At 33.9% G+C, this 27372-nt stretch overlaps 1 protein-coding gene and 1 long non-coding RNA gene across 2 annotated transcripts; both read right to left on the reverse strand.

Annotated features, from left to right (window-relative positions):
* Positions 1-2751: 2751 nt before the first annotated feature.
* LOC132744744 (uncharacterized) lies at positions 2752-4974 on the reverse strand. The gene is made up of 3 exons (XR_009627746.1): positions 4855-4974; positions 4457-4612; positions 2752-2909 (listed from the first exon to the last, which is right to left on the reverse strand). It is a non-coding gene; the product is annotated as an uncharacterized LOC132744744 (long non-coding RNA).
* Positions 4975-6943: 1969 nt separating this feature from the next.
* Positions 6944-24778, reverse strand: LOC132744747 (uncharacterized). The gene is made up of 7 exons (XM_060733527.1): positions 24691-24778; positions 22638-22689; positions 22423-22502; positions 19722-19790; positions 19170-19302; positions 16597-16728; positions 6944-7128 (listed from the first exon to the last, which is right to left on the reverse strand). Exons 2-7 carry the CDS (start codon positions 22681-22683, stop codon positions 6944-6946), a joined length of 645 nt encoding a protein of 214 aa, XP_060589510.1. The 5' UTR covers positions 22684-22689; positions 24691-24778.
* Positions 24779-27372: the final 2594 nt, after the last annotated feature.

The following is a 27372-nucleotide window of genomic DNA, read 5'->3' on the forward strand; positions in this document are numbered from 1 at the left end:
GTCTAATTATATTCCATAACCTTTAAAATATGAAAAACAAGATCAACAAGGAAAGGCGGCGTTCAATGAACGCAACCCCCATATGGCCCAGCAACAAGAACCAATGGCAAGGAGCCCAGGCGGACCCCAAACATAAAAAGGACAGGGCAACGACACGTGAATCATTAAATGATAAATAATTTGTAACTGATTAGGAATTCAAAGAAAATAATAATAGGCCCACAAAGGGGAAGGGGACAGGAGACCGTGGGAAGGTGGGGGGGGGGTTAATCAAAGAAATAAAAAACTAGAGGCAATGGGGAAGATACTTACCGTAGACGAGAAAAACAACAAGGGACACAAGCAAAAGTGTCACCAAACAGTATGAAACAACATAGACATACATCTGAGGAACACAGTGGGGCGCCGCCTTGGAACGGTCAGCAGCATAATAATGACTGCTGGGGAGTTTAAACCGGTTAATGGTGCACCAAACCTCGCTCTTAGCCCAACCATGTTCCTATAAACGAGACAGTGTAAATAAAATGAATCCCCGCCAAGTGAAATTCTAACAGTTTTCATGGTTACAAAAGGTTAAATAAGTAAAACACTAAAATGATCATGTAGAAACATATAAAAGTAAACCCAATGACCATAACAAAAGTACTCAATGTCCTAAAGGAAGACAGAGCAACAAGAAAATCACCTACAAGGGCCCGACGAAGCAAGGCAGAAGACGAACATTAAGACAATTCAGTCCCAGAGGGCTTTACGAACTATCCATCATAGAGTCTCCCACTTGGTCCGTCAGATGCAATCAAAAGAGGAAAGCGTAGTGTCCAACTGTAAAAGGGTTGAACACTAAACATGCAGTATGTCTTAAAATAGTAGGGTCATAACCTCTTTTAATAAAACGTTTAATAATTTTAGTAAAAACAGCAGAAAAAATTACCATGACCCAAAATCTTACGAAGTTTGTAAAACCACATCGCCATAAAACCAGGCTGGCTAATCCCTTGTCGCAGAAGAGTTTTTAAATCACTATTGAATTTAGAAATTAAATCAAAGTTACGATTGTAAAATTTAGTAAAATATTTTCGTAATTTATGATAGCGGTAGCCCTGTTTTAGAAGCTTACTGGTAATAAAAATATTCCGCTCGTTGAAATCCTTTACGTTGCTACAAGCTCTAGCGAATCTAATTAACTGAGAAACATAAACCCCGTAAGATGTTGCATGGGATACGTCTCCATCCAAATGTGGATAATTAACTATACAAAAGTCAAAGTCATCTCTTTTATCATAAATTTTCGTGTGAATAGAATTGTTGTTGATAGTAATATGAAGATCGAAAATGATGTACTAAAATTTCAAGAGTTCGTTTTATTAAGTTGTAGTTCATGCGGATAAATGTCAGACACTATTTGATTAAAATAAGGATTTTCTCAATTAAAAATATCATCAAGGTATCTGGAAGTATTATTAAATGCGACTATAACATCTTGTTGTTTCTCTTCAGAGAGACTCAACATAAAGTCTCTTTCATAGCAGTACAAAAACAAATCGGCGACCAGGGGTGCACAATTAGTACCCATAGGAATTCCTATGATCTGTTTAAATAGGGTATTACCAAACCTGACATAAATGTTGTCTAAAAGAAAAGAGAGTGCTCTACAAACTTCGTCACAGGTCCACATAGTATAATGTTTAACAATACCGTTAGTAAAAAAAGCTTTGTTCGAATTACATGCTAGAAAGGTAACTTTTTCCCGTGCAAAAGTTTTCTGAATTAGGGAAATTAGTTTAAGTTCATTATCTTCACAAATTGTTTTTTAGTTCAATTAATTACACAGAAAAAAATATTTTTGGGTTGATTAATTAGGGTTGATTAATATGTAATACAACACGAAATATATTTTATAATATAATTTAGCTCGTCATTCTTGTGTTTGTGTGATTTTAAAATCAGGGTATATGTAGCCAAGCGATTAAGAATTCTATTCACATATAAAAATACCTTACACTAGTAACTTCGATCAAACCGAGCCTGATACATTTTCAATTTTGTTCTTTTAGGCTTTCTTTAGGGATTCTTATTTTCTAAATTTCATGTAAAATACAGCTTATAAACGCTAACTTAAAAGCGCTGAAATACGGGCTTTCAGCAAGATAGGAAAATCTGTTTAAAAATGTTAATTTTAATTTTTGTTATATTTATGACAATATCTTATTCAACTGTTTTGAGTTTGATGCATAATTTCTAAAATGGCCACGAGTCAATTAAGAATGTATGTTAGTCTGGTAGAAAACGCTCGATAGTTACTTACAAAAAGCATTCAAGCTTATCATTGACAAAAACGACAGGCTTTATATCGCAGGAATATCAAAAGGGTTAACAGATACGATTCTGAAGAATTACATAAGCGAATATCTGCCACATGGATATCCAATTTTGGATGTTTCTAAATTTAACTGTCGCCGTTTGTCTAATATTGTGACAGGTTTCACTTTGTAACACCAGCCCAAAAAATGTAATAATAAGATTTTAGCCACCAAATATGTTCTTCGACCATGCATTATATGCCATACGCCTTGTCATCTCTCTTCCATGGCAGGCATACACTTTACCACAGATGAAAATATGTTAAGGGGTAATCAAACTTTAAATGGCAAATCATTATTTAGAGGGCAAATCCCGCCAATTAATTGAGGGGCTAGTCATTCCGTAAAGTGGCCCTCCTTTTTATACTTGTGATGGTTGATAAGAATAGAAGTTGGAAATCAAATACCTTGGTAAGGAAAGCATCTTACACACAACAACAGCTGCCAGTGTGCTAAAGCCGTCGTCACATACTGTTCCCCAAGTACCATTATTGAATACTTCTAATCTTCCTTCATAAGAACTTTTTCCGTCAACCAAACGAACAGGACCTGCAAAACATTCTACTGATGTCAAAACCAAATTTTGTCTATTTATATAAAATAATAAATATGAAATAATAAATAAAAGGCACGAAAATGATAATACTGAAATTGCTTTATGGTTTGTCCAAAATAAGCAAACATCAAGTTTTTCCAACTTGTAAATGTACATACGTGCAGCGGATGATGTTTTAAAGATTGATGGTAACTAGCAGTATAAATCAAAGTATTGCAGCTGATATTACATCAAAATATCAAAAACTAAAATGTTATTATAAAGTGGTGAGTTCTATTGTTACTTAGATAATCGAACACTTTTTTTACGCATGGAAACAGTGTTTTTGAGATATAAATGAGCGTATTTGTTTTTTCATTATATAGATCAAGAATATAATCTATAGACAGCAACAAATTTTTTGGACTGAACTATGAAATTTAACAAAACATTGACATGTTAAATTAATTGTCATGAAGGTAGAAAAAATGTAAACAGAGTTTTATTTTGACTTCTATACTAAAGAGTTAATCTCTGCAACTTCAGTAACTGACAAAAAGGCAACATTAGTAAATGTTGAGTGGCCAATAAAAATCTTGTCTTGGAAACTGTCTTGGAAACAAGGACAACAAAAAGAAAAAAGAGCTTTCGAGAAGAGAAAAAAATAATTGGATTTTTGAAGCTTTATTGTCCTTCCCCACCTTGAATAAATTGGGAAAAAGCGGGATGGAAAATTTTTAAAAGGTTTTTTTGCCCTTTAACATTGGGGAATGTTTTAAAAAATAGCGGGGAGGTCAAAATTTCCCCCTTTGTAGTCATTAAAAGAAGGGGGCCAAGGTTCCTTTTTTGAAAATCAGTTTAATAGTGTTTTTAATTATTAAATTTAAATTTGCCCGCCGGTAGTTGCAAAAGTAACCCCAGTTAAAAAAATTAAAATCATTTTCAAAATAGTAATATTTTTTTGACTGAAAATTTAATTTTACAAAAATTGTTTAATTTTTAAATGTAAAAAATTTTTCAACTAACTTTAATTAAACATTTTTTGGGGGAAAAAAAATCTTATATATGCTAAGAACTGAAATTTTTTAATATGCATGCAATCGTTTGTTTGTATCAAAGTTTATTGTATAAACTCTATGTTTATGCTAAGTCAGCACTTCATGCATAATGAACTTGCATAATGAAAAATACTCAATAATACTACATGTTAATTTCGACATTCGTAAGAGTTCCTTCATTGTCATCAAATAAGTTTTACAGATATTGATGAACTTTTCATAAAAGGTTTTTACATGCATTTTATGTTTATATAAAACTGTTTTTGTGGCAAAATAGGGTTAGTTCTTCATCTTGCAAGCAATTAAGTCATACTTAAGTTTAAATATGTGCAAAACAATAAAATAACAGATAAATAAATCTAAATTAGTAAATAGTAATAATGCATGCAAATAGATGTTCTTGTAAACGCATATTATTAAGTATTGATGTAAAAGTGTGTAACTAATATCTTAATTTTTTATCCATTTATATTTGAAGATGAAAGATTAGAAATGATAGATACCAAACGGTGATAGGTGATTCATGTTTGTATTACATAAGTCTTTGTCCGTCGCACTACCTATACATCCTAGGCCTGAATAGCATGTTCTTGTTCTTATTTTCATACCAATTCCATCATAGACCGAACATCGCCCCCATGATGACCATGACGACCAGTCTGTATTGAATTTAAAACAAAGCATTTACTGTCATCAACAGGAACTTACTGTACATACACAATACGTAACGAAGCAAGTACTTGAAAAAAGCATGAACAATATAAATGTTTCAAACTAAAATTAACTAAATTCTGACAACTCCATAGTACATGTATAAACTGTTTTGTACTGCATTTACGTACAGTTCAGGATCCACTTATTACCGATTTTATACTAGTTATGATATCTTTAAAGTTTATACTTGGACAGCCTTTCCTGTTACAAATGTCTTTGTCTTCAGAATTTCCAATACAGGCTCTTCCGTACCCAGACGGTGCAGGATTTGTACATGTCCTCGTCCGTTTCTTTGTCCCCCCGCCACCATGTTACAGTAAACATGATCCCCATTGTTGTCCATGAATGCTCCAGTGTCCGTTAATAGCTAAGATTAAACAGTATATTGTTTACTTGAAGATGACATATTTTGACTTAAATCTATACTTTTTTTTCTGTTTAATTATGTAATGTATCAATATAGCTTTTTATATATATAATTTCAATGAATATTATTATTTTTAAACTTTGTTACACATTGATAACTGTTTAAAAAGGCTTTCTGTACCAGTAAAGAAATATGTGTCATATACACGTATGTAAGGATTAAAAAGAACATTTAATAATGCCATGGAAAGATGATTTATATATAGATTACTAGAAAATGAGGGTTAACATCCCGTGAATAAAATGTAAAGGCATAATGTAATTTCTAAACTTAAAACCCAAAAAAAGATTAACACTGTATGCGGTGCCAAGTCCTGAATGTGACCAACCAATAGGGCTTATACAACCTTTCACTGAAGGTGATTTATAAATTTGGGTTTCCATCTGACAATTTATTTTGATAAATAAAAGACATGATACCTGGACAAGAAAATGAATTACAGGCTTTTGTCTCTTCCTCATTTCCAACACAGTCATGGACCAAATGGTGATGGTTGTCGGATTGTTACAAGCTCGTGTACGTTTAGAAATACCCACCTAGGCATGAGGCTGAAAAACGCTCCAAGTGGACCCTTGATGACCATACGCCATTCTTGTAAGAATATATTTTTAATATATTATAAACTCATCCATGAAAGTTTAAAGTTTTGATTAATTTCAATGAAATAGGTTTTAAGCAATTTATACGCTATGATAAGTTTTAAGGATTTTTTGTTGTAAAATTTTAAAAGATAAACTGTTTCTTCAGCATCAATCCCCATAAATCAAAGCCATCTTCCATTTAGCCCGTCATAAATGCTAAAATGGACAATTCACCATATTGGTAATTTACTTAATACTTTTTGAAACAGAGAATCGGCGAACTGTCAAATTAATGTAAAACGTGTTAGTCAATTTCTATAAAACAGCAAAAAATAAAATAACCACGTAAACACTGGGGTTGACGTTGCCGCAGAGAAATGGTATAAATATATTTTAAATTCTTTAACAACAACAACACAGACACTTCAAGAGTTGTTCTGTTTTCTGCGTAATAATGATCGCATTTTTCACGCCCAACACCGTATTCCATCATCAACACGTGGGGTTTTCAAAAAAAAAAAAGCAATCAAAATAACGAAAGTAAGCAATAGAAAACATGTTTTAGACCGCAGTTTATGTTTTCATATTTGTTCTAGCAACAATAACCTCGACAATGAAGTAAATATAAAATAACCTGCACATGGTCTTACAAAGCATGCACGGTCGTCACGTGCATCACCATAGCATGGCTCACCACCTGGTCCTGGATATGGATTAGAGGCAAGTCCTATCCCGTCTCTCTAAACCTATTCCACCAAGTTACGCTTTTTGCAACTCCCCCAAGATGACCACCTGCTCCAGCCACCATGCCTTATATTTGGAAAAAAGTTTTAAAACAGAATTTGAGCCTTTATGAGAATAAAATAGAAATCTACTTGTATTTTTTTGTCATTATCAATTTATCTTTATTACAAAGTACCAGTGAGAATAAAAATCGTAATGGGCCGCACAACAACCAAATTATTTAGTATTTTATGTTTCAAGATGTAAATATCCGTAAGCGTTTGCTAGCTAAAATGATGGAATAAATGCTAAAATTTCATTTAATAAGCAGCAAAAATTTTCAAATAGAAATGATCACTAAATGCATTGTTTCCATGCAACTAACTGAAAAGAAGGCATGCACATGGTTCTTCCTACTATAAACCACGCGTACAGAAAGTGTGTATATTGGTTGAATGTCTAACAATATCTTGAATTGTAGAGTGTAAAATATTTGATGGGAAAGGATTAATTGAACGATTTATCTATTGCAATATTATCAAGTGTTACCCTGGACATGCTTTAAAGATCACATGATCTGCTTTCAAGATGAAGGCCCAGCACAATGACAATCCTCCATACTGCGGGGCCGGATTGTCACAAAGCTCTTGATCGTTGAAGTTGTTACTGGACTCCACAAGTAACACTACATTTGATGACCAACTGCCCCATGGCGACCAATTACCAAACACTATAATTGATTAAATTTGGGGACTAATGCACCAATATATTTGAGTTCTTTGTAATAAGTCAAAGTTCTTTATCAAAATATGCTGACTGATACCACATGAAATGATTATTGTATATCAATTTACTGGATGAAAGCAAATTATGATTGAAAATAATATTCAGAACATACAATAGTTTAAATGTAAATTAGAAATCTTTATTTTACAGTTTTCATTATTGCACAGACATATACGCAATGTTAAAAAAGTTTTACAACATAAAAGTACAATGCCACTCCAGCATGGGGAGTTATTAAGAGATGAAAAAATCTTAATCACAATATTAGAATATAAATATATATTAATATTTATATAAATGCATAAATCATTCAGAACAAACGTTTAAGTGATAAAACTGAGAAACCATTGCTATACATAGACTAATTTAAAATGAAACATCGTGACTACCTGAAAGAAAGCAATTTAAGATAGTAAGCATACAAACATTTTAAAACTGAGAAATCGTATAAAAATAATAAAGTACGATTTTTTTATTTCAGGTTAAAAAAATCAAACTTGATTAGAATAGCTGATAAGAATAGTGCAGTATGTCATACAAATGTGAAAAGATGTTATTATTTACATAAATAAGAAGCTATTTCCATTATAAAAACCGGGGGCGTATCTTTGTCAAATATTAAAACAGGTTTTTGGCACAAATACGAATCAATTTATGTTTGAAACAGAAACACAGTATTTGTCATCATCAGACAGTGTCCAAAAACCTGTTACTTAAGAAACATGCTTTAGCCAACAGATTCCTGCCTTATATCATTGTAAAGAGAACAATTCAATGATAACATGTAATTCATTTTCTATAGTATCAGTATTTGCAATAAAGAACAGATCCTGGCTTTGCTATGGTAAGCCTTCATACTCCCCAAATTCAATCCTTATGGAAGCTACCCCCCATACGGAATTAACAGAAAGCAGTTCTATGACTTGGGTGGTAATACAAGTTTACAGTATTTTTCTACTTTATACTCATTTTTAATTTACTATACACTCGTATTTATTACGTCCACGATCAGAGGGCCCAACAGCATTGTTGATTATGTTATAGCAATACAATAATTTAATGTGTTTTCATTTCAAAATTATTGGCTAAAGAACGAGGTATAGGACTGAAAAACTGGTGTACAAATGTAAATCATTGACATCATAATAACTTTTAACATGAAAATACCAATTTTCTACATGAGCGACTAGCTTTTTTAAGACCAGAGTGCCAAACGTTTATTAATTCTTGCCGAACTCATACATGATAGCTTAGACCAGTTTAAAGAAATAGATTTCCATAATGGAGCGCTGTAATTAATAACTGGCCAAACGACGGCGTCGTTTAATTTTGTAAAGACATCGTATTGTACATCACCAATGGCTTTGCATTTAGCAATAAACAATAATCCTAAAGCACGACTGGCACTCTGGGTAACATATTTTAATACACTTGTTACTATATATAGTAACAAAATTGCCTATGATTTCAACTGATTATGAGTGTCACGTGACCTATTATGAGTTTGCGGCCCGGGGCCGAGAACTAGTTATCAGCCCGCAGAACATGTGCACGTGGACAAACTGAAACAATGACGTCATATTTTACGTCATCAAAAAGTGAAAGAAGGTTGTCAGCACGAATCGCTTTATTTTTATTATGAGAGCTTAAGCGTATTTAGTACAAACACATTTTTGTTACTATTGAAATTTGAAGAAATAGATCTAATACGACAAATTCATTCCGAAAAAATAAAACTTGCTTCTAGTAGATTCTACTGCTTTGAACACACAAGCAGTAAACATATAAATTTTGTAGTCTGTACAGAACAGTAGAAGAGTAGACAAGAATTTCAACGAAAGAACTTTGTTGTTGTTGTTGTTTTTTTTTTTTTTCTTAAATTCTACTATTAGATCTACCAAGTGTATTAAAGACTTTAATACACGTCAGAGTAGGGCCGGAAGGTGATAATTTTTAAACGAAAGAACTTTTTTTGTTTTTTTTTGCTAAAGCCCTCGGGTCCATTATTCATTTTGCGGGCCGATTATCACCTTCAGGCCCTCTCCTGCCGTGTATTAACCTCTTATTAATTTGTTTATCGTAAAAATCACGTTAAAATATATACAAGGTCGTGCAATACCATTTTTACGGAGTCGCAAAACCGGCACGGGTAGGTGACAAATTGGTTTGAGATCTACACTAATGATTTACTTAAAAATCAAACAAATCTCTGCTGCCACAAAACCCTACTGTTATCCTAAATAAAAAAGAAAATAATGAATGATTAGGCATATACTAACTTTTGGCAAGTGATGTAAATGAGTTGCTAGAAATTGCAGATTTATTTATTTTAGTAACATCTGGGTGTCTTTTTGGTAATGGTAAGAGGAGATATGTCGGCGTATCACTAGTACATTTCAATTGGAAAATACATTAAAACATTTGAAAAATATATAACTGTTTCAATGAAAAGAGTTTTAAACTGTTAATGTCTTTGTTTTGTTTGATTTTCTTACGCAAATATTAACACATGTTTTGTTAATATCTCGGCGGCCGATCCACCTGAATATCTTTCATTGATAACAAACCAGGATAACTACCATGACTCATCAAGTGACTGATATTTTATCCTTCATAATTTTTGAAACAGCATTGACAGACAAATGATCAGTACACTGTTTAGGTCAAGGAATATCAAAAGAACGACCCTCGATTACTAAGCTGATGCTTTTGAAATACGTGGACAGAAAAAAAACTATATGCCATACTGGTTTGACATTTGTCTCCTCCGACCAGTTTTTCAGAATTGCAAAATAAAATCTGTCATTCATTTTTTCACAATTCTAACCACTGAATCTTTTACCTGTGTGGACAATTCTGTTTGCATAGAATTATAGTTCTTCAAAGCTGTTTCATTAATATATTTATTTATTTATCTATTTATTTATTTATTTAATTATTAACATTTAATACACTTGTTACTATATATAGTAACAAAATTGCCTATGATTTCAACTGATTATGAGTGTCACGTGACCTATTATGAGTTTGCGGCCCGGGGCCGAGAACTAGTTATCAGCCCGCAGAACATGTGCACGTGCACAAACTGAAACAATGACGTCACATTTAACGTCATCAAACAGTTAACTGTAAAAGTGAAAGTAGGTTGTCAGCACGAATCGCTTTATTTCTATTATGAGACCTTAAGCGTATTTAGTACAAACACATTTTTGTTACTATTGAAATTTGAAGAAATAATACGACAAATTCATTCCGAAAAAAAAATGAAAATAAAACTTGCTTCTTGGTTCTACTGCTTTGAACACACAAACAGAAAACATCTCTGTACAGAACAGTAGAAGAGTAGACAAGAATTTCAACGAAAGAACTTCAAAGTCTATAATTTGTTTTGATTATGTTTTTGTCATTTTTTTGTTTGTTTTTTTAAATGCTACTATTAGATCTACCAAGTGTATTAAAGACATTAATACACGTCAGCGTAGGGCCGGAAGGTGATAATCGGCCCTGAATGAATAATGGCCCTCGGGCTAAAGCCCTCGGGTCCATTATTCATTTTGCGGGCCGATTATCACCTTCCGGCCCTCTCCTGCCGTGTATTAACCTCTTATTACAGTAATATCATTATCCAAAAGTTCATTAAGTACAACGCCTAAGTAAGAATATCTATCAACAATACAAATCTGATTCGTTCCGCAAGTAAACATAAACTGGGTACATAATTCAGATTTAGGTCGGAAGTGTTCAACATTACTTTAATTGGCAATAACATTCATATCATTAAGCAAACACCAGCAATTTAATAACACTTGCAGATCCTCTGCTGATTCGGACAGTATATAACAATATCATCGTCGTATAGCATAATACAAACATTATCGGTTCCAATGTCTATACTTTTACCAAATGATTTAAGATAAATGATAACACGTTAATGAATAAATTAAACAAAAGAGGTGAAAGGATACATCCCTGACGTAGGCCACAATTTACATCAAACCAGACTGTCTTATGACTGTTAACCCTAACACATGACTTTACCGATACATACAATGATTTTACAGCTCCATACATTTTACCACTTATGCCTATATCAGATAAGCGCTTCCATAAAATACTTCTATCTATAGTATCATATGCCTTTTTGAAATCTATGAATGCACAAAAAGTGGATTTACGTAACTTTTTCCTAGTTTCAATTAAATAAGTTAAGCAAAGTACTTGGTCTGTAGTACACCGACCTTTTCTTAAATCATTCTGTTCGTCAGAGACCTCATCATTGTTCTCGGACCAAGCATTTAACCTAATATTTAAAATAGAACAATAAATTCTATACATAGAAGGGGCTAGGGCAATACCTCTGTAAGACAAGGGGTCTCTGCGATCCAATGTGGATGATTTAGGAATGGGGTTGATTATGCACTTACCCCAATGCGACGGACAATGCTATTATCAAAACATATATAAAATAAAATATGTAAAAAGAGATCTTTGCATCATTATTAAGTACTTCAAAAGGAATATTGTCTATACCACTAGACTAGTCTTACCTTTATGAAGAGAGTTAATAGCTTTTTCGAACTTCTAACAAAGATATATGAGTATTAAAGCTGAAGTTGTCATCACAACTATCATTATCATTTGATGTTTCCGTAACATTATTTGTAGTTTTGAACAGAGAGCTTAAATCATTTTCCCATTTTGATAAAACAATATCTATATCACCTGAGATTGATCCATCTTCTAAAATAACTTCAATTGGAATATCATTATCTTTTTTTACAATTCACTCCAATTTTGCCAATAGATTTCCAAAGCTCTGATGTATTAACAGCGCACTCATCTTATAGCTGAGATTGTAACGAGTACCAATGGAAACGCTTAGCTCTCTGAACTTCGCGATCAAATAATTTACGAGTACTTACATAATAAGACTTTAATGTAGAACAATTTGCTTTGTTTTTACGTTAAAGCCATGCTTTCTCAGACATACAAACGTTATTCCCAAAATCAGGTCAGTCCACCACGGCTTTCCGAGGCACCGTCTTTTATTACAATTACCATATTTAATCTCCCTAAATGGTAATTTATCGTGCATGTTCTGTTAAACAATGCCACACCGATCATTATATACCTCATCATTATCAGATTGTGTACAAAAAACTACTTTCAAGTTTAGAAATTGCTAAGTTAACATCAGATAAAGTCTCTTGATTCATCATAAAGTCAGCTGGAACATTAGTAACATCATATATATAATTGCTTATATCCTGCGGTTTACTCTCGCAAAATAAATGTTGAATACATATATTATCAAGTATAATATCCCGCATAAGAAGCGAAATATCTCGAAGAGCAATAGATACTATGGAAGTCACAAGTAGTTTAATTATAAGATCTGTAACTCTTAAAACATTGAATTTCTCAAATTTATCAAAATCATCAAAACAATACTCCACTACTGATCTACCTTTATAAGAAATAGAGGTAAAATCGTTGTGCACATTGCCACGACCATTTAACATGCACATATTTACATTAATTAAGAAATCTATTAATAAGTCACCATAACTCTTAAGACTAAAATCAATTACTTCACGGTCAATTACATTGTCAATTCCTCTAATAAAATCATCAGTATCCCCGTATCTGCTATTAAAATTCCCGCAAATTAAAATAGTTCCATAATCTTATACTGATATACTATATAGAGTAAAGAATCATAAAATTTAGGTACATCAAATAATCTAGAAGGGTTTTCCGGTGGAAGATAACAAACACATGGTAAAATTGTAATATTATCTGATTTATGACACAATTAAAGAAGTAAAATGCCTTCGTAAACTGTTCAAGTAAAATGTTCCTAATGAAAAAACCGACCCCACCAGAACCGGTCTTGGCATTTTTGTGTATTATGGCCCTGTTGTGGCCATACCATGTGTAACCCTCTAGATGAAGTACTTCGTTGGCAAGAAGATGGCTTTCGGCGATGCCTAAAATGTCTAGGTCATTTGTTAAAACACAAGAAGATCTTAAAATATAATTGTCAGAATTCTTATCTGTTTTCCACCCTGTAACGTTCCAAAACCCGGCATGAATCTACCTACGGCCACGGCTGTTACTACAGGATTAACCACGATAAAGAGACCCCCTCGCGGTACTTCGGTTACCAACTACGTTCCACTGACTCTTTGAAGGAACTTCACCGCGGCGTCCCTCACCATGACCCATTTACTCTTTCAGCAGTACTCTCACTATTGCTCTCGGCCATATTGCGAATAACAATGTTCAGAGATCGATCATGAGTTTCGCGTACTTCAGGGACAGTAGAAGTAGCAGATTGTATTGATTCAATCTGGAAGCTCAGAACAGCGAGGTCAGTCGTAAGTTCATTCTTAATAGATTGCTTAACCGATTCAAATTTGAATATCTACCGTAGTGCTAACTTCACGCTTAATCTTGCTAAGTTCATTACTCATCCGCTTATCAAAGAGCTGAGTTTCTTAAAATGCAATTATATTTTTTAAATTAGAATTCAGTTCATCAAACCGCTCATTCAAAGACATGTACATCATGTTCACGTCCGCAGATAACTTGTCAAACATTTGCTGGAGTGTAGGCGAGGCACTAACGTGAACGTTCGCTTGTGACGCAACAATCCTTCGCTGTGCAGGCTCCGGGGGAGTAGTTTTGTAAAGATTTCTTTTAGCTCTTTAAGGTGACAACAGACACTTTCCGAGGTAATCACATAAATGTCATTTAAACCAACTTATTTTAGTAATAATTGTTATTTATTTAATCTTTGTGCATTAAATGTCGTTGATCATCATAAAAAATAACATATTTGAAAAAAATGCCTTTGTAAATGATTGATTTTTAATAAAAATCCTAAAATTTTAAATCGTCATATCAAAGTCATTTTTTATTTTTTTGTCATCAAACTTTCGAAAAATAAACATACTTATAATATCTGGGGAACCGTGTCTCAAATTTTTTCTATCTTTTCTCAAAAAAATATTACGTAACGTCAAACATTTTATGCGACTTTTTTCACCATACATATTACGTAATTAAAGATAATTAAGTCGCTGATTGAGCAAACAAAATCCCTGACACGGTTTCCCTCCGTAAATGAATTTTCCCTTTCATGTGCTTTAAACCGCATGTTAATTTGCTTGATTATTAAAAAAGTTATACCGATTCAAAGTTAGTCCGACCCGCATCAAACGAAGTGTCATAAATCGGCTGTTCTCTCTCGGACCCCTACGTTTTCACGCTAAATAATTGCATAATACACAAATATCGCATCAGAGAGGGTCACAAGTTGCGGTAACATACTCTAACAACATTTTATGACCCAGTGACATCTGACCAATTAAAAAGTTGCTGATTAATATCAGTTTATATAACAGAAATTTCTTTCAAATCTTAACGTGATTTACCGTCAGTCTGGTATCGGTCGCACATGTCACGTGACTTTCCGTAAAATTTGAGGCACTCGGTGGGGGGAAATGGGACGTATTTGTGCACCGCTAGCGGGGTATTTAATTGTTTCACATTTGAAGTTTATTATTATTATCATCAGCATTATTATTATATTATACCAGTGTCACTCTATCTGTGTACTCGTGTGTATGAATTTCCGTTCAAATATAAATTAAAATTACAAAAAAACTGAGCTTCTGACAGTCTTTTAAAGTCCACGGTAGATGTACAAATAAGAACGGGATATTATATATTTTTTCCTCCAAATTGATATAAATGCTTCACATATTTTAATAGAAATAAAAGGTATCACTCGATCATTATGATCTGACCTTCTTGACTTTTATTATCATGAAAATCATCTATGCACGGCATAGAGATCCAGTTTCTACTGGGATATACAATAAATTCCAAACTTTCTCCCAGGTTTATTAGTATTGTGTTCGATTTACTAGCGAACAATTTATTCAAAGCATTCACTGATAATTTATTTTATTATCTTTTTTTATTGATTCATAGAGAAATAATCATCCTTAGACAACCTAAAATGGTTTAGAAATTTGTCAGGGACACCTTACCACAAGGCGTTCACATAAAAAATGTTGTCTGTTTTTGTTGTTGTTTTACTTGACATTGTTAGAAAACGAGGTTGAATGTAAAGCAAGCCCTTGAATCCGTACAAAAGTCCATAAACTCAATGTAATATCTATCAGATTAACGGGACAGACAAATTATTTTCACACATTATGGATATTTTAGCAACTTTATTTTTAATCAACCCCGTGGTCGTGCGATTTGTCGCTATGATGAATTATTTATGTTTCATACATTATGTTACGTACATTGGCCGACAATTTCTTATTTTATAAAAAAAGGCTAAATAAAAGGTAGACGATATTCATAAAAGATGTACGGTATTTGTACGATACATGAATTACGAGTAGTATGGACCAGTATGGACCTGTAATTCACGCATATATGGAACTACCGATTTCCCTCATTGATGCCTCAACAGGGGGCGGAGCGTTATCGATAATTGACAGGTTACGCGATAGCAGATAAAAATGGTACAGGTACCGTTTTAAAACGTTTAAAAACACATTTTTTTGGAATAACTGCTTCCAAAATTAATCACGAATGTGTTCAGAAAAGGTTGATAAATATACTAAGCAAAAAAACTCATTTTAGGTATTTTCAGTGATAATTGACTCCGTTGTCACCTTAAGGAGTGCGTTCAGATACAAAGTCTGTTGAAATATCATTTCTTGCTTTCATTGAAGTAGTGTCACAAGTACCGAACGTTTTCGACTACTCTCACAAGGGGTACCCAATTTTGATACCAATTGTGATAACATTATTGAGTCCACATAGTCTGCAGCCTCTGAAACCACTGCACAAGATGGCGATTTCCAATCCATTTCAACCGCACTTGGTGAGCCAAAATTTCAAGAAAATCGCCTGTAAAAGGCACGTCAGTAGACTGTAACACACTAGTCACTATTTATGTACTATATATGCAATGTAATACCGATAGTACAATTGACCATCAATGCTGCCAAATTACGCGTGACGAAATTTTGTCGATATTCCTTCTTCACTCCGGTAAATATCAATGGTCAAGAATTAAAGTTAACAGTGTTACTATAAATTGTATCAGGTCAATATACACCAAGATAAATTTTCATCATATACATAAAAACGAATTGGAACCGCAAATGCAATTTACTAAGTCACTAAATCAAAAAAATACCACTGCCTAAATCGATAAACTATCACACAAATTAACTCCAATACAAATTAACACCAAACTTGAAAGTTTTATACACATATCTCAATTGTCAACACCGTCCGAAATTGACCGGAAGTATCTATAAGTATGTTGTACTTATGAGCTTGAAACTGCAAAATATTGTTACATTATATTACTTACCTGTTATACAAAGACCACAGAATTTTCGACATACAAGAATTGCGTGATGAACATCTGTGCATACGCTGAAAACTGAACTCATTAGTGAACAATTGTAATTTGGATCATCTTCGCACCCGATACTATTCACGACTGAAAATACAAACATTTCAATCTACAAATGTATTGTTTTCAGAATAATCAGTTATCAATTTTGCATCATAATATTATACTCAGGCACAATGAGAACTTTACACACTAAACATCTTAATTATACGAAAATAGATAATCTTACATAAACTTACACTACACTGGCTGATTTGCCAAACGATAATTCTTTTAATCGAGACTGAGTAAGATTAATCACAGGGAATTGCTTATTATTGATCAAAGCCAAGAAAAAACGATTTGTTGGGTAATTTAGACGATTTTCAGCAATGCCACGGCTTTTTGAAAATCTGAGAAATCAGGCGATTGGCATGGTGCATTTCGGTACATTGGTAATTAACGTTTCACATCACTTTGGGTACTCTCGACAGACCATCCATACTGTAAATTTACAAATCGCTATGCAAATACTGGCTCCATCAATCATCGCTCAATGCCAGCTAGAGAACGTGCGACGTCTCGTAGAGACGACCGCTCCATAAAGTTAGCTCATTTACGTGATCGTTTTACTCTAGCAACCGTAACTGCCCGACGTCTAGGAATTTCTGCAGAGACCATCCGACGCCGTTTAATGCGGTATAACTGTCCTCTCTAAGCCAGGAGACCTTACACTGGGCAAACTATAATAGCAAATCACAGGGCCGCCAGGTTGGAATGGTTAAGGCATCATCAGCACTGGAGGCGAAACCATTGGAATAATTTTATTTTTTCGGACAAATCACGTTTCAGAGTCACCTGTGCTTATGGTAGAGTTAGGATTTACCGTCGCAGAAACGAGAGATTTGCCCAATTTTGTATCAGGGAGAGAGAAGGTTTGGTAGTGGCGGTGTCATGGTCTGCCATGGTATAATGGGAAACGAAAGAACAGCACTATTAATTATTCATGGGAATCTGAATGCACAGTGTTATATTGATGTTCTGTGCAATAATCTTTTCCCATTCATGCAGAATCATGGCCCATACATTTTGCTGGAGCATGACAATGCTAGGCCTTATACTGCCCGAATAACCAAATAGTTATTTGTAAAAAACACCGTCACCGTCCTGCCCTGGCCTGCAATCTCTCGAGATCTGAACCCTATCGAGCACATCTGGGATGAACTTGGACGTAGGGTAAGGACAAACCACTAAGTAAACAACGTCAACAACCTTAGAAGGCTTTGCTGGTTGAGTAGCATGACTTCATTAGACGTTACGTTCAATCCACGAGGAGAAGAATTTTGGCTTGCATAAACAGAAATGGTGGACATACATGTTATTGACAAATTTTAGTCAACATTTATCTGTTATTTTGGTATTAAGCGAGTGATATCGAATTTAATCAAATAAAACATTTTAATTTGATTTTTGAAATTGACTTGTTCGTATTTTGACTTGTCACTAAATTATCAGTTTATTAGGAATTAATGAAATTAAAAACTTGTAGAAATATGTTTAACATAAATAATGATATCATTATTATCATTTTGTAATTTATATTTTAAAAGTTATATAGGCTCAAAATCCGTGTGGCATATTACAATATCAATTCGCTTTCAGCAGGTTTAGAAATTTGAACAAGGTTGTTTTGTTTAAACGAGAATTTTTACATAAATTTATTTCAATCTATGAATATTTTATTTTTCATAATTATAATTGTGTCTACTACATGTATAAACCTTAAGTTGTATCATGCTGATAGGTCAATGTAAGTGCTCCAACCTATCATAATAATAACAACATCAAACTATCTTTATCATTTAATATAGACAATCAGTTCCTAAAAGCAAAAAGTTTCTTGAAAATATGAACTTGAATATACGAGATGTTATATTTTTGATCCTTAAAGATCGTTCAGCTCGACATTATTGTTGTGCTTTTGGTAATTTAGTTCTTTCTATTCGGCTATTTTCTTGTTGGGTGGTTCCAATATTCTTCATTTGAATACTGATGAATCACCCTTAGGATATGTGGATTTGTCTTTAGACGTATTATCTGTGATCTTCAACACCTCTGATCCCCTTTCAAAACAAAATTCCATTTTATTTAGTTCTGCCCATTGTTTTCTAGTTTTGGGCACACGCTTTGTTTACTTGGGGACCATATGCCGTTTTTTATGAAATGGCACTTAAGTGTCACATTTAAAGGTTCCATGATAACCGCCATATGAACACATCTGCGGATGTTTCAAAATTCCAAATTGTATCAGTTCATTTTAAATGTTGAATTCTGCTTAAGCCGGTGCTAAAGGGCGTGGAAGGTTATTTGCACTTGACAGTACCGTCCATGAACAGGCTCAATCAAACCGAGTCTGCAACATTTTCAATTTTGCCGTGTTGGGCTTTCTTTAGAAATTCTTATTTTCTCTATTTTATTCATATCATGCTAACGTTAACCTTTGTATCTAAATAGCAGGATATATTAAACGATATAAATTAGTTTTTTACCATGAGTGCCAGTCGTACATAGATACTTATTGCAGGAATCAACAGCACAACATTGGCTACAATCTAGATTATTTGGCAATGATCTGCCAATTATAGACAGTGATGATGCCGTTGTCGTCGCAGAGAGACAAACCTACAAATATCATTAATATTTGAATTAGGAATATATTTCTAAAGATTGACTATTATAATGGTGATTGAACGATAATTGATAATGAAAAAATATACATGATGATATATTAAAACAACTCCATTTATAACGTCTGTCCCACGTTTTTTTAGAGAACTGAACGCTACTAATATATTCTGAACAATATGTATAGAAATAGAAGTCAGTCATATGGATTATTGATTATTTTTTCATTGTAATATATAAAATTGAACAAAATTTGGGAAAGCATCCAGTTATTTTGAATTTAACCTGTTCACTGATCATTTACACTCCAATGGGCATAATGTCACTTTAAGAAAATTAACGACGTCAAATAAGATGAAACAAAATGAAGAGAATTATTAAAGCCAACTAATTAAACTACAAGAATAAAATTGAACCTGTTTTGAGCGACAACCCAGAGTGAATCTCGTTTGATCCCCAATTCCAGAAGTGTCAGTGTAACAATACTGAAATATAGTACTGGTACAATTTTTATTACAGTTTCATACCTGCTCAGTTCTGATTCTTCAAGATGTTTTGTTGTATTGTGTTTAAATACTTTTTTAACTTTGTTGTTATGTAATGCATTTTATGTTTTTTTTTTTGTTTTTTGTTTGTTTTTTAATTTCTATGATCTGAAGTTTTCCAAGAACTGCGTATCAGTCTTCTGAAGAATTTAGGTATCAGATGCATGGACAATGTTTCAATAGTAATGTAATCTTAAACTTTGATTTATTAATGTTATTCTTCACACAAACACAGAAATGTTAACAAACTTGTTATAAATATATTTAGAATTTAAGTTAAATATTTGTATCACTTTAATATATAGAAGTTAATAGTTTTACCTCTGTCATCTTTATGTCACTTTAAAAGTGGTTAAAAAGAGCCAAAGATTTATATTGAATGACATATGAAAAGCATGAAAGCATATCTTAGTTTTTCTTCTTTCTGTTGTTGTAAAAAATTGTCTATTTACATCTTTTTAAAATCTGGTAAAAACTGGCAATGTGTCTAGTTGGTGGTTGTGTGTTTTGTCAGCGCCGACTTGAACCCCTCCAAGGTTGGTTTCTCAACAATTTGTATGGGTAGGCGATTCCAGAGGATGATGGTGGCCGGAAAGAAGCTGTTCTGGTACACAGATTTCTTACAAGTGAGCTGGCTGAGTTGTTGTTGGTTGCCTCTTGATGTTCTTGCATTACGTAGTGGGGGATCTGGTGTGACGTCTACAAGGTCATGCTTGATCTTGTAGAGCATGGTGACTCTTGCCATGTCTCTTCTCTTCTGTAGAGTGGTCCAGTGTAGTGAATTTACCATCTCTGTGACACTGCTCTGGCGTGAGTAGTCGTTCTTGACAAACCGTGCTGCTCTTCTTTGTACCATCTCTAGTTGGTTGATGTGGCTGTCAGCAGCAGGTGACCATACAGAGGAGGCATACTCAACGCTTGGCCGTACGTAGGTGTTGTAGGCTTTGGCTTTGGCATCTGGTGGGCTTGACCGGATGTTTCGGCGCAGGAAAGCTAGGGTTGAGTTGGCTTTTTTCGTTATATTGTCGATGTGGCATTTCCAAGATAGGTCTGGTGTGATGGTGACTCCAAGATACTTGGCCTGGTTGGTTACGTTGAGGGTTGTCTGGTGTATTGTGTATGGGAAGATAATGGGGTTCCTCTTGGTGGTAATTCGGATGACCTCACATTTGGCAGCATTGAACTCCATTTGCCATTCCTTCTCCCAGACTTGGAGACTGTCAAGGTCGTCTTGTAGGGCACGGGCATCCTCCTGGCTCTTGATCGTCCTATCGAGGAGACAGTCATCAGCAAACATGCCAGTCCTCGACTTTACCCTAGAGGGTAGGTCGTTGATGAAAGCAAGGAAGAGCAGAGGACCTAAGACGCTGCCCTGGGGCACTCCGGATGTGACAGGGGATGTGTGGGAGTGTGAGCCTTCCAGGACCACGCGCTGCGTTCTGCCAAAGAGGAATCCTTGGACCCATTTTAATGTGTTGCCTCTGACCCCATAATTGTCTAGTTTCATCAGCAGTCGTGTGTGTGAGACCTTGTCGAATGCTTTGCTGAAATCGAGCAGGATAGCATCTATTTGTTCATTTTTGTCAAGTCCTTTGACAAGGTTGTTCACAGTGGTGAGTAGCTGTGATTCACAGGAGCGACGGCGTCGGAAGCCATGCTGGGAGTCAGACAGTATGTTGTTGTTGTCGAAATGAGCCATGATGTTGCTAAAGATGATATGTTCCAGGATCTTACAGGAGATTGATGTGAGAGAGATAGGTCTGTAGTTGGATGGTGTAGATCTGTTTCCTTTCTTGAAGATTGGGGAGACATCAGCTGTTTTCCAGTCAGCTGGGAGTGTACCACTGTCTAGAGAAAGCTGGTAGATTCTGGTCATGCCTGGGGCAAGTTCCTTGGCACAGAGTTTGAGGAGTCTGGTGGGAACTTTATCTGGGCCTGCAGCTTTGTGTGGTTTAAGTCCAAGGAGAAGCTTGAGGACACCCTTATCTGTCACAGTAATGTGGCTCATATCTGAGATATGGCGTTTTGGTAGGATCAGAAAACCCGACAGATTTTGACATTTATTTATGGGTCATTGCAACGTATTTTTAACATTTGTGCAAGATATGAAGGAGGTTAACCAGAATTTTGAACAGTTATCAATTAAATTTGTAGAGCTACACTATATTCACTAATTCCAATCGAAATGTACATATAACACTTAATTAAATTTAAAAAAAACACACAAATGAATGAAGAAAACCATAATCTGATGAGATGAAAAGGAGAAGAAAATGCAAGAAAAAGTTTCTTCCTAATTGTATTTGCGCACGCGACTAATGTAAATTCATTTGTTTCTTCACTGAAAGACAAGAGGTAAGATACCTTAGGCGTATAATACCTTAAATACATGACCAACGCGTAGAGTAACTCAGTCGTGTAAAACTTTCTCATCCGTACAGAAAGCTGAACATTTTTAGATATTTAATTTTACAAGAATTTGATATTGAGAATGAAATGATGAAATTAATGAATGAATTAACTTATACGCTATGTGTCATAATGTTCAAAAAATGTATACAGTTAAACTTACGTCATCGGACGAGCAAGTTGTCAACTGTTGACAATCTGATATGTTTTTCACGCTTGCACAGTTATAGCAGTCTATGGAATCTGTGTAATATACCAAAATGGTGGTGAAATGTACATAGTGAAATGTGAATTTTAAAAAAAAATACAGGTGTATTAAAAATACAAATATACGATAAAGCTGACAAAGTTATAAAGGCTCGTAATATGAAAACTTACATGCTGTTTTAAAGCTCAAAACCACTAACATCAAAAGCAACATCATGTTGGTCTGAAAATGGTATAAATATCATTTCGTTAGTTTAGAATGGTATTACTCATTTTAATCAGCATAAAGCAAATCTTTTTTTATTGGAATTTACAGAACGTGAAGGTATTGGCATATTTGTTTAGGGAATTCCCCCCCATTCTTACTAAGTATTTGTTGTCAATATTCAATCCTCTTTTTTTATCCCCCGCCGAAAAGGCGGCGGGGGATATAGAAATAGTCTCCGTCCGTCCGTCCGACCTTCCGTCCTTCCGTCCGACATTTTTGTCCGGAGCATATCTCTAAAAGAATTTGAGGTATCAACTTGAAACTTCATAGGTGGATAGACCTCATTGAGGAGGAGTGCAGTGCACAAGAATAATAACTCTACCCTGCATAATTTTTGAGTTATTGCCCTTTGTTATTTTTCAAAATTGATTTTTGTCCAGAGCATAACTCCAAAAGCCTATGAGATATAAACATGAAACTTCATAGGTAAATAGATCTCACTCAGGAGGTGTGCAGTGCACAAAAATGATAACTCTACCTTTCATAATTATTGAGTTATTGCCCTTTGTTATTTTTCTTACTTAATTTTTCACCTAAGTGAAGCATAACTCAAAAAGTGTTTGAGATATCAACATGAAATGTCATAGGTGGATAGATTTTATTGAGGAGGAATGCTGTGCACAAGAATGATAACTCTTCCCTATACAATTTTTGAGTTATTGCCCTTTGTTCTTTTTCATGCTATTTTGTCCAGAGCTTATCTCAAAAAGTATTTGAGGTATCAACTTGAAACTTCATAGGTGGATGGATCTCATTGAGGAGGAGTGCAGTGCACAAGAATAATAACTCTACCCTGCAAAATTTTTGAGTTATTGCCCTTTGTTATTTTTCAAAATTAATTTTTGTCCAGAGCATAACTCAAAAAGCCTTTGAGATATCAAAATGAAACTTCATAGGTGCATAGATCTCACTCAGGAGGTGTGCACTGCACAAGAATGATAACTCTACCTTTCATAATTTTTGAGTTATTGCCCTTTGTTATTTTTCATACCTAATTTTTCACCCGAGTGGAGCATAACTCAAAAGTGTTTGAGATGTCTACATGAAATGTCATAGGTGGATAGATTTTATTGAGGAGGAATGCTGTGCACAAGAATGATAACTCTTCCCTGTACAATTTTTGAGTTATTGCCCTTTGTTCTTTTTCATACTATTTTGTCCAGAGTTTATCTCAAAAAGTATTTGAGGTATCAACTTGAAACTTCATAGGTGGATGGATCTCATTGAGGAGGAGTGCAATGCACAAGAACGATAACTCTACCCTGCATAATTGTTTAGTTATTGCCCTGTTTTTATTTTTCAAAATTAATTTTTGTCCAGAGCATAACTCAAAAGGCCTTTGAGATATCATTATGAAACTTCATAGGTGCATAGATCGTATTCAGGAGGTGTGCAGTGCACAAGAATGATAACTCTACCTTTTATAATTTTTGAGTTATTGCCCTTTGTTATTTTTCATACTTAATTTTTCAATTCAATTTTTTTCTCAAAAAGTATTTGAGGTATCAACTTGAAACTTCGTGGATAAATTTTACTGAGGAGGGATGCAGCACACAATAATGATAACCTACCCTGCATTATTTTTCAGTTATTGCCCTTTGTTATTTTCAGCCATCAGTATTCACATAGGTTTCAAATCTGTAATCACTATAGCCATCAGTTTTCATTATCAAAAGACCTCTTAAAATGGAATTATTCTGCTCTACTACATATACATTCTTCCAATGAGCAAACACATTCGGCGGGGGATGGCCATGTTGACATGGCTCTTGTTACTAAGGAAATCTATTTCAATATCAAAGTTAATCGGTCCATTAATATTGAATAAATACGAATAAAATAAAATCGTAGTAAATAAGTACAAATGGCCTAATTAACGTTACAATAACAATAATATGAAGGAATGCTGTGTAAAATTAAATACTTCATAAACTATTTGAATTTGAAAATAATTACCTTGAAATATTTCAGATCAGTCAAACAATAGACTTCTGTTCATAAACAGCATTCGCCTACTGTAATCTGAAAGGCACCTAAAGACGATTATCAAATAAATGCTCCCTAATTTCGGACATGAAATTTATGCCAACGTTTTAAAGGTATTCCGCCATAACTTTGAACAAAACATTAAAAGACCTCAGCATTGCCTTAGCTTTAACCTTTGCGGCTATACTTTGTGGAATTACACTCAGAACTAAATTTCGTCATGTGTCTGCTGATTTTTAAAAAGAAATGTCTCTTGTTATGCAATATTTCTTTTTAAAATTTATTTCATAAAAAAGAACATTTAGATATCTTACTCAAAAATTGCCAAAAGTGGTTTGTCCACTCTCTGCATATCACGATTTCGATGAAATCATTAATCAAAAATAGATGATCTGAAATTTACAAATTCAACTTGCCGTACGAGGAAAGTGATGTGAGTAATACTTATCGATTTTAAGTTTATGTTCTCTGAATTAAGGAATATGAATCTCGTCTACGATTATTGATGCTTTTAAATGTAAGAATTTGTGTGAAAACATACAATTCATTTGATATGTAACACGAATTTTCTTTTGACAATAACATTTGTCGATGTATATGCAATTGAAGAACCTAACAAAACAAAAAGGGACTAGAATGGATGAACACTGAACAGAAATGTGTAGGTATATGAATGATATCTATAAAGCAGAGAATTGTCTGTTGATTTAGGATTTTATGCTGTGATAACATAATTTTATCATGCCATTTACGGTTCATACCTTTCGTTGACATGTCTTTTTGTGATTTTTGTTTTCTTATAGTCATGTTTCATTTCTTTCATATTGTGCAGTTTTATGTTTTGTAATTGACTAAAAAAAACAATATGTATGAGAGATTAGGGTTTTGTTAAAATATATGTAAATGTACTTTTAATTATCACTTACTGAGAAATTGAGAATGAAAAGGTTCTCATCTCAGATTTTTAAACCAATGTTTGAAATATTCACGAAGAATGCAAAGCAATATACATGTATACTGCACATTAAAGAAATACATACAAAATGATCACCTAGTAAATAGCCTTTAATAATTTTTTTTTATTATTATTATTGGATCTCACATTATCTAAATTTAGCTAGATATTCATGCAATTCCTTATCAATTTGGGACATCACGCCTCAGACGGTGTCTTATTTTCATTATCTTATTACAAATATTCTCGTGCAAGTCTTTCCCAAAAAGATTTTTTTTGTTTACTTACGTTTTTTTTGTAAATCAAATCTTTGTCTAATCTGTCTGTTTGAAAACTACAGAAGATGCAGTCAAAAATGAAAACTTGCTCTGATATCTGATATAAAGAATGAAAAATTGGACTATAGGGTTTGGTTCAAGCACTTGTGTAGAAAATTGAGTACTGTTCAAGCCGATGCTAGGTAGCGTGAGGGATGTTGCAGTTTTTTTTATTATCCCCGTATGTAAAGACCGAGTCTGCCATTGTTATGTGATTTTGTCATGATTAATGCTTTTGGGGGATCACCTCTTTCCACATTTTTATCTAAGCAGCTTGGAGCGATGGAATGGGATATATTACTCGATAATAACTCGATATTCAATGCATGTTCTAAACCACAAACAACAAAAACTTGCTGTTGTGAAAGACGTATAACTATTTTGACTGTTACAGTTAAGAAAACCAGACTTATTTATAATGTATGGATACACAAAGAATTCGGAATATCCAGTTATTTGTAAAAACTACTTTCAGAATATCTGGTAGTATTTCGATTTCATCTTTTTATATTATTAGTTATAGAAAGAGCATCGAATCACGAGGCTATCTGATTTGTAAGAGGGGGGCATAGCCCCAAGTATTAATCAGATTGCCACATGTTTTGCTGTTCTTTCCCTTTTGTATCATAGTCAAACATGAAAATACGTTCACTGTTGTAACAATATGAAACTCCAGAAAAAAGTTATTAATGAACGAGCATCTGAATATAATATTTCTATCGCTTTCCCTTTCTATGTCGTCACAATAAGTAAACCGCAAAAATAAGCTAATCAATGGGCATGCTTTGGAGTGCGGGTAACTAATACCTGCACTCCAGTTAACGCACTGCGCATGTATATGTATACGATTTCACTCTAACACATTTTCAACAGAAAGGTCTCCAAACTATGATACAACTTTAAAATGTAACGTCCTTTTCATTCAACACGATCAGGACCCAATGTTAAATTTGTCTCTGGTGTCCCATTTCATTTAAACCATTGTCATAATTATGCCTGAACTATCACTAAACACTTCAGTAGGCATAGTTTTATGATTATCATTTCGGAGTTCATGTTCATTCATATATGCAGAATCTATAACATTACAACGTGGAAGCATCTCTACAAAGGTCAGAAGTGTGTTTTGAAGAAGCCAATTACTGTCTGATTACTATGTTGATTTTTGAACGATGTATTTTCTATCAGCCTGTTGATGTGTTTGCCTCACATATATTTTCGCAAGCTGTTCTTTATAAAAAATATCTTTTTTTCTGATGTATAGACTGGTATGTTATACTGTTAGACCTATGTTTTGAGCAAAAAGATTAGACAAATTTCGTACCACTGCATAAAAATTAAACCATAAATGAAACTTACATATCGGTTATAAAACAATAG

Source organism: Ruditapes philippinarum, unplaced genomic scaffold (assembly GCF_026571515.1).
Source record: "Ruditapes philippinarum isolate M1 unplaced genomic scaffold, ASM2657151v2 ctg2130_1_1_1_1, whole genome shotgun sequence".
NCBI classification, from domain to species: Eukaryota; Metazoa; Mollusca; class Bivalvia; order Venerida; family Veneridae; genus Ruditapes; species Ruditapes philippinarum.

What these genes read in the sequence shown, in the direction of transcription:
- LOC132744747 (XM_060733527.1), bottom strand. Translation starts at nt 22,683, where the DNA reads ATGATGTTGCTTTTGATGTTAGTGGTTTTGAGCTTTAAAACAGCAT. An exon ending in TGGGTTGTCGCTCAAAACAG is followed by an intron (nt 19,303 to 19,721) that starts GTTCAATTTTAT and finishes TGATATTTGTAG; the next exon opens with GTTTGTCTCTCTGCGACGAC. An exon ending in CTGTGGTCTTTGTATAACAG is followed by an intron (nt 7,129 to 16,596) that starts GTAAGTAATATA and finishes AATCAATTATAG; the next exon opens with TGTTTGGTAATTGGTCGCCA.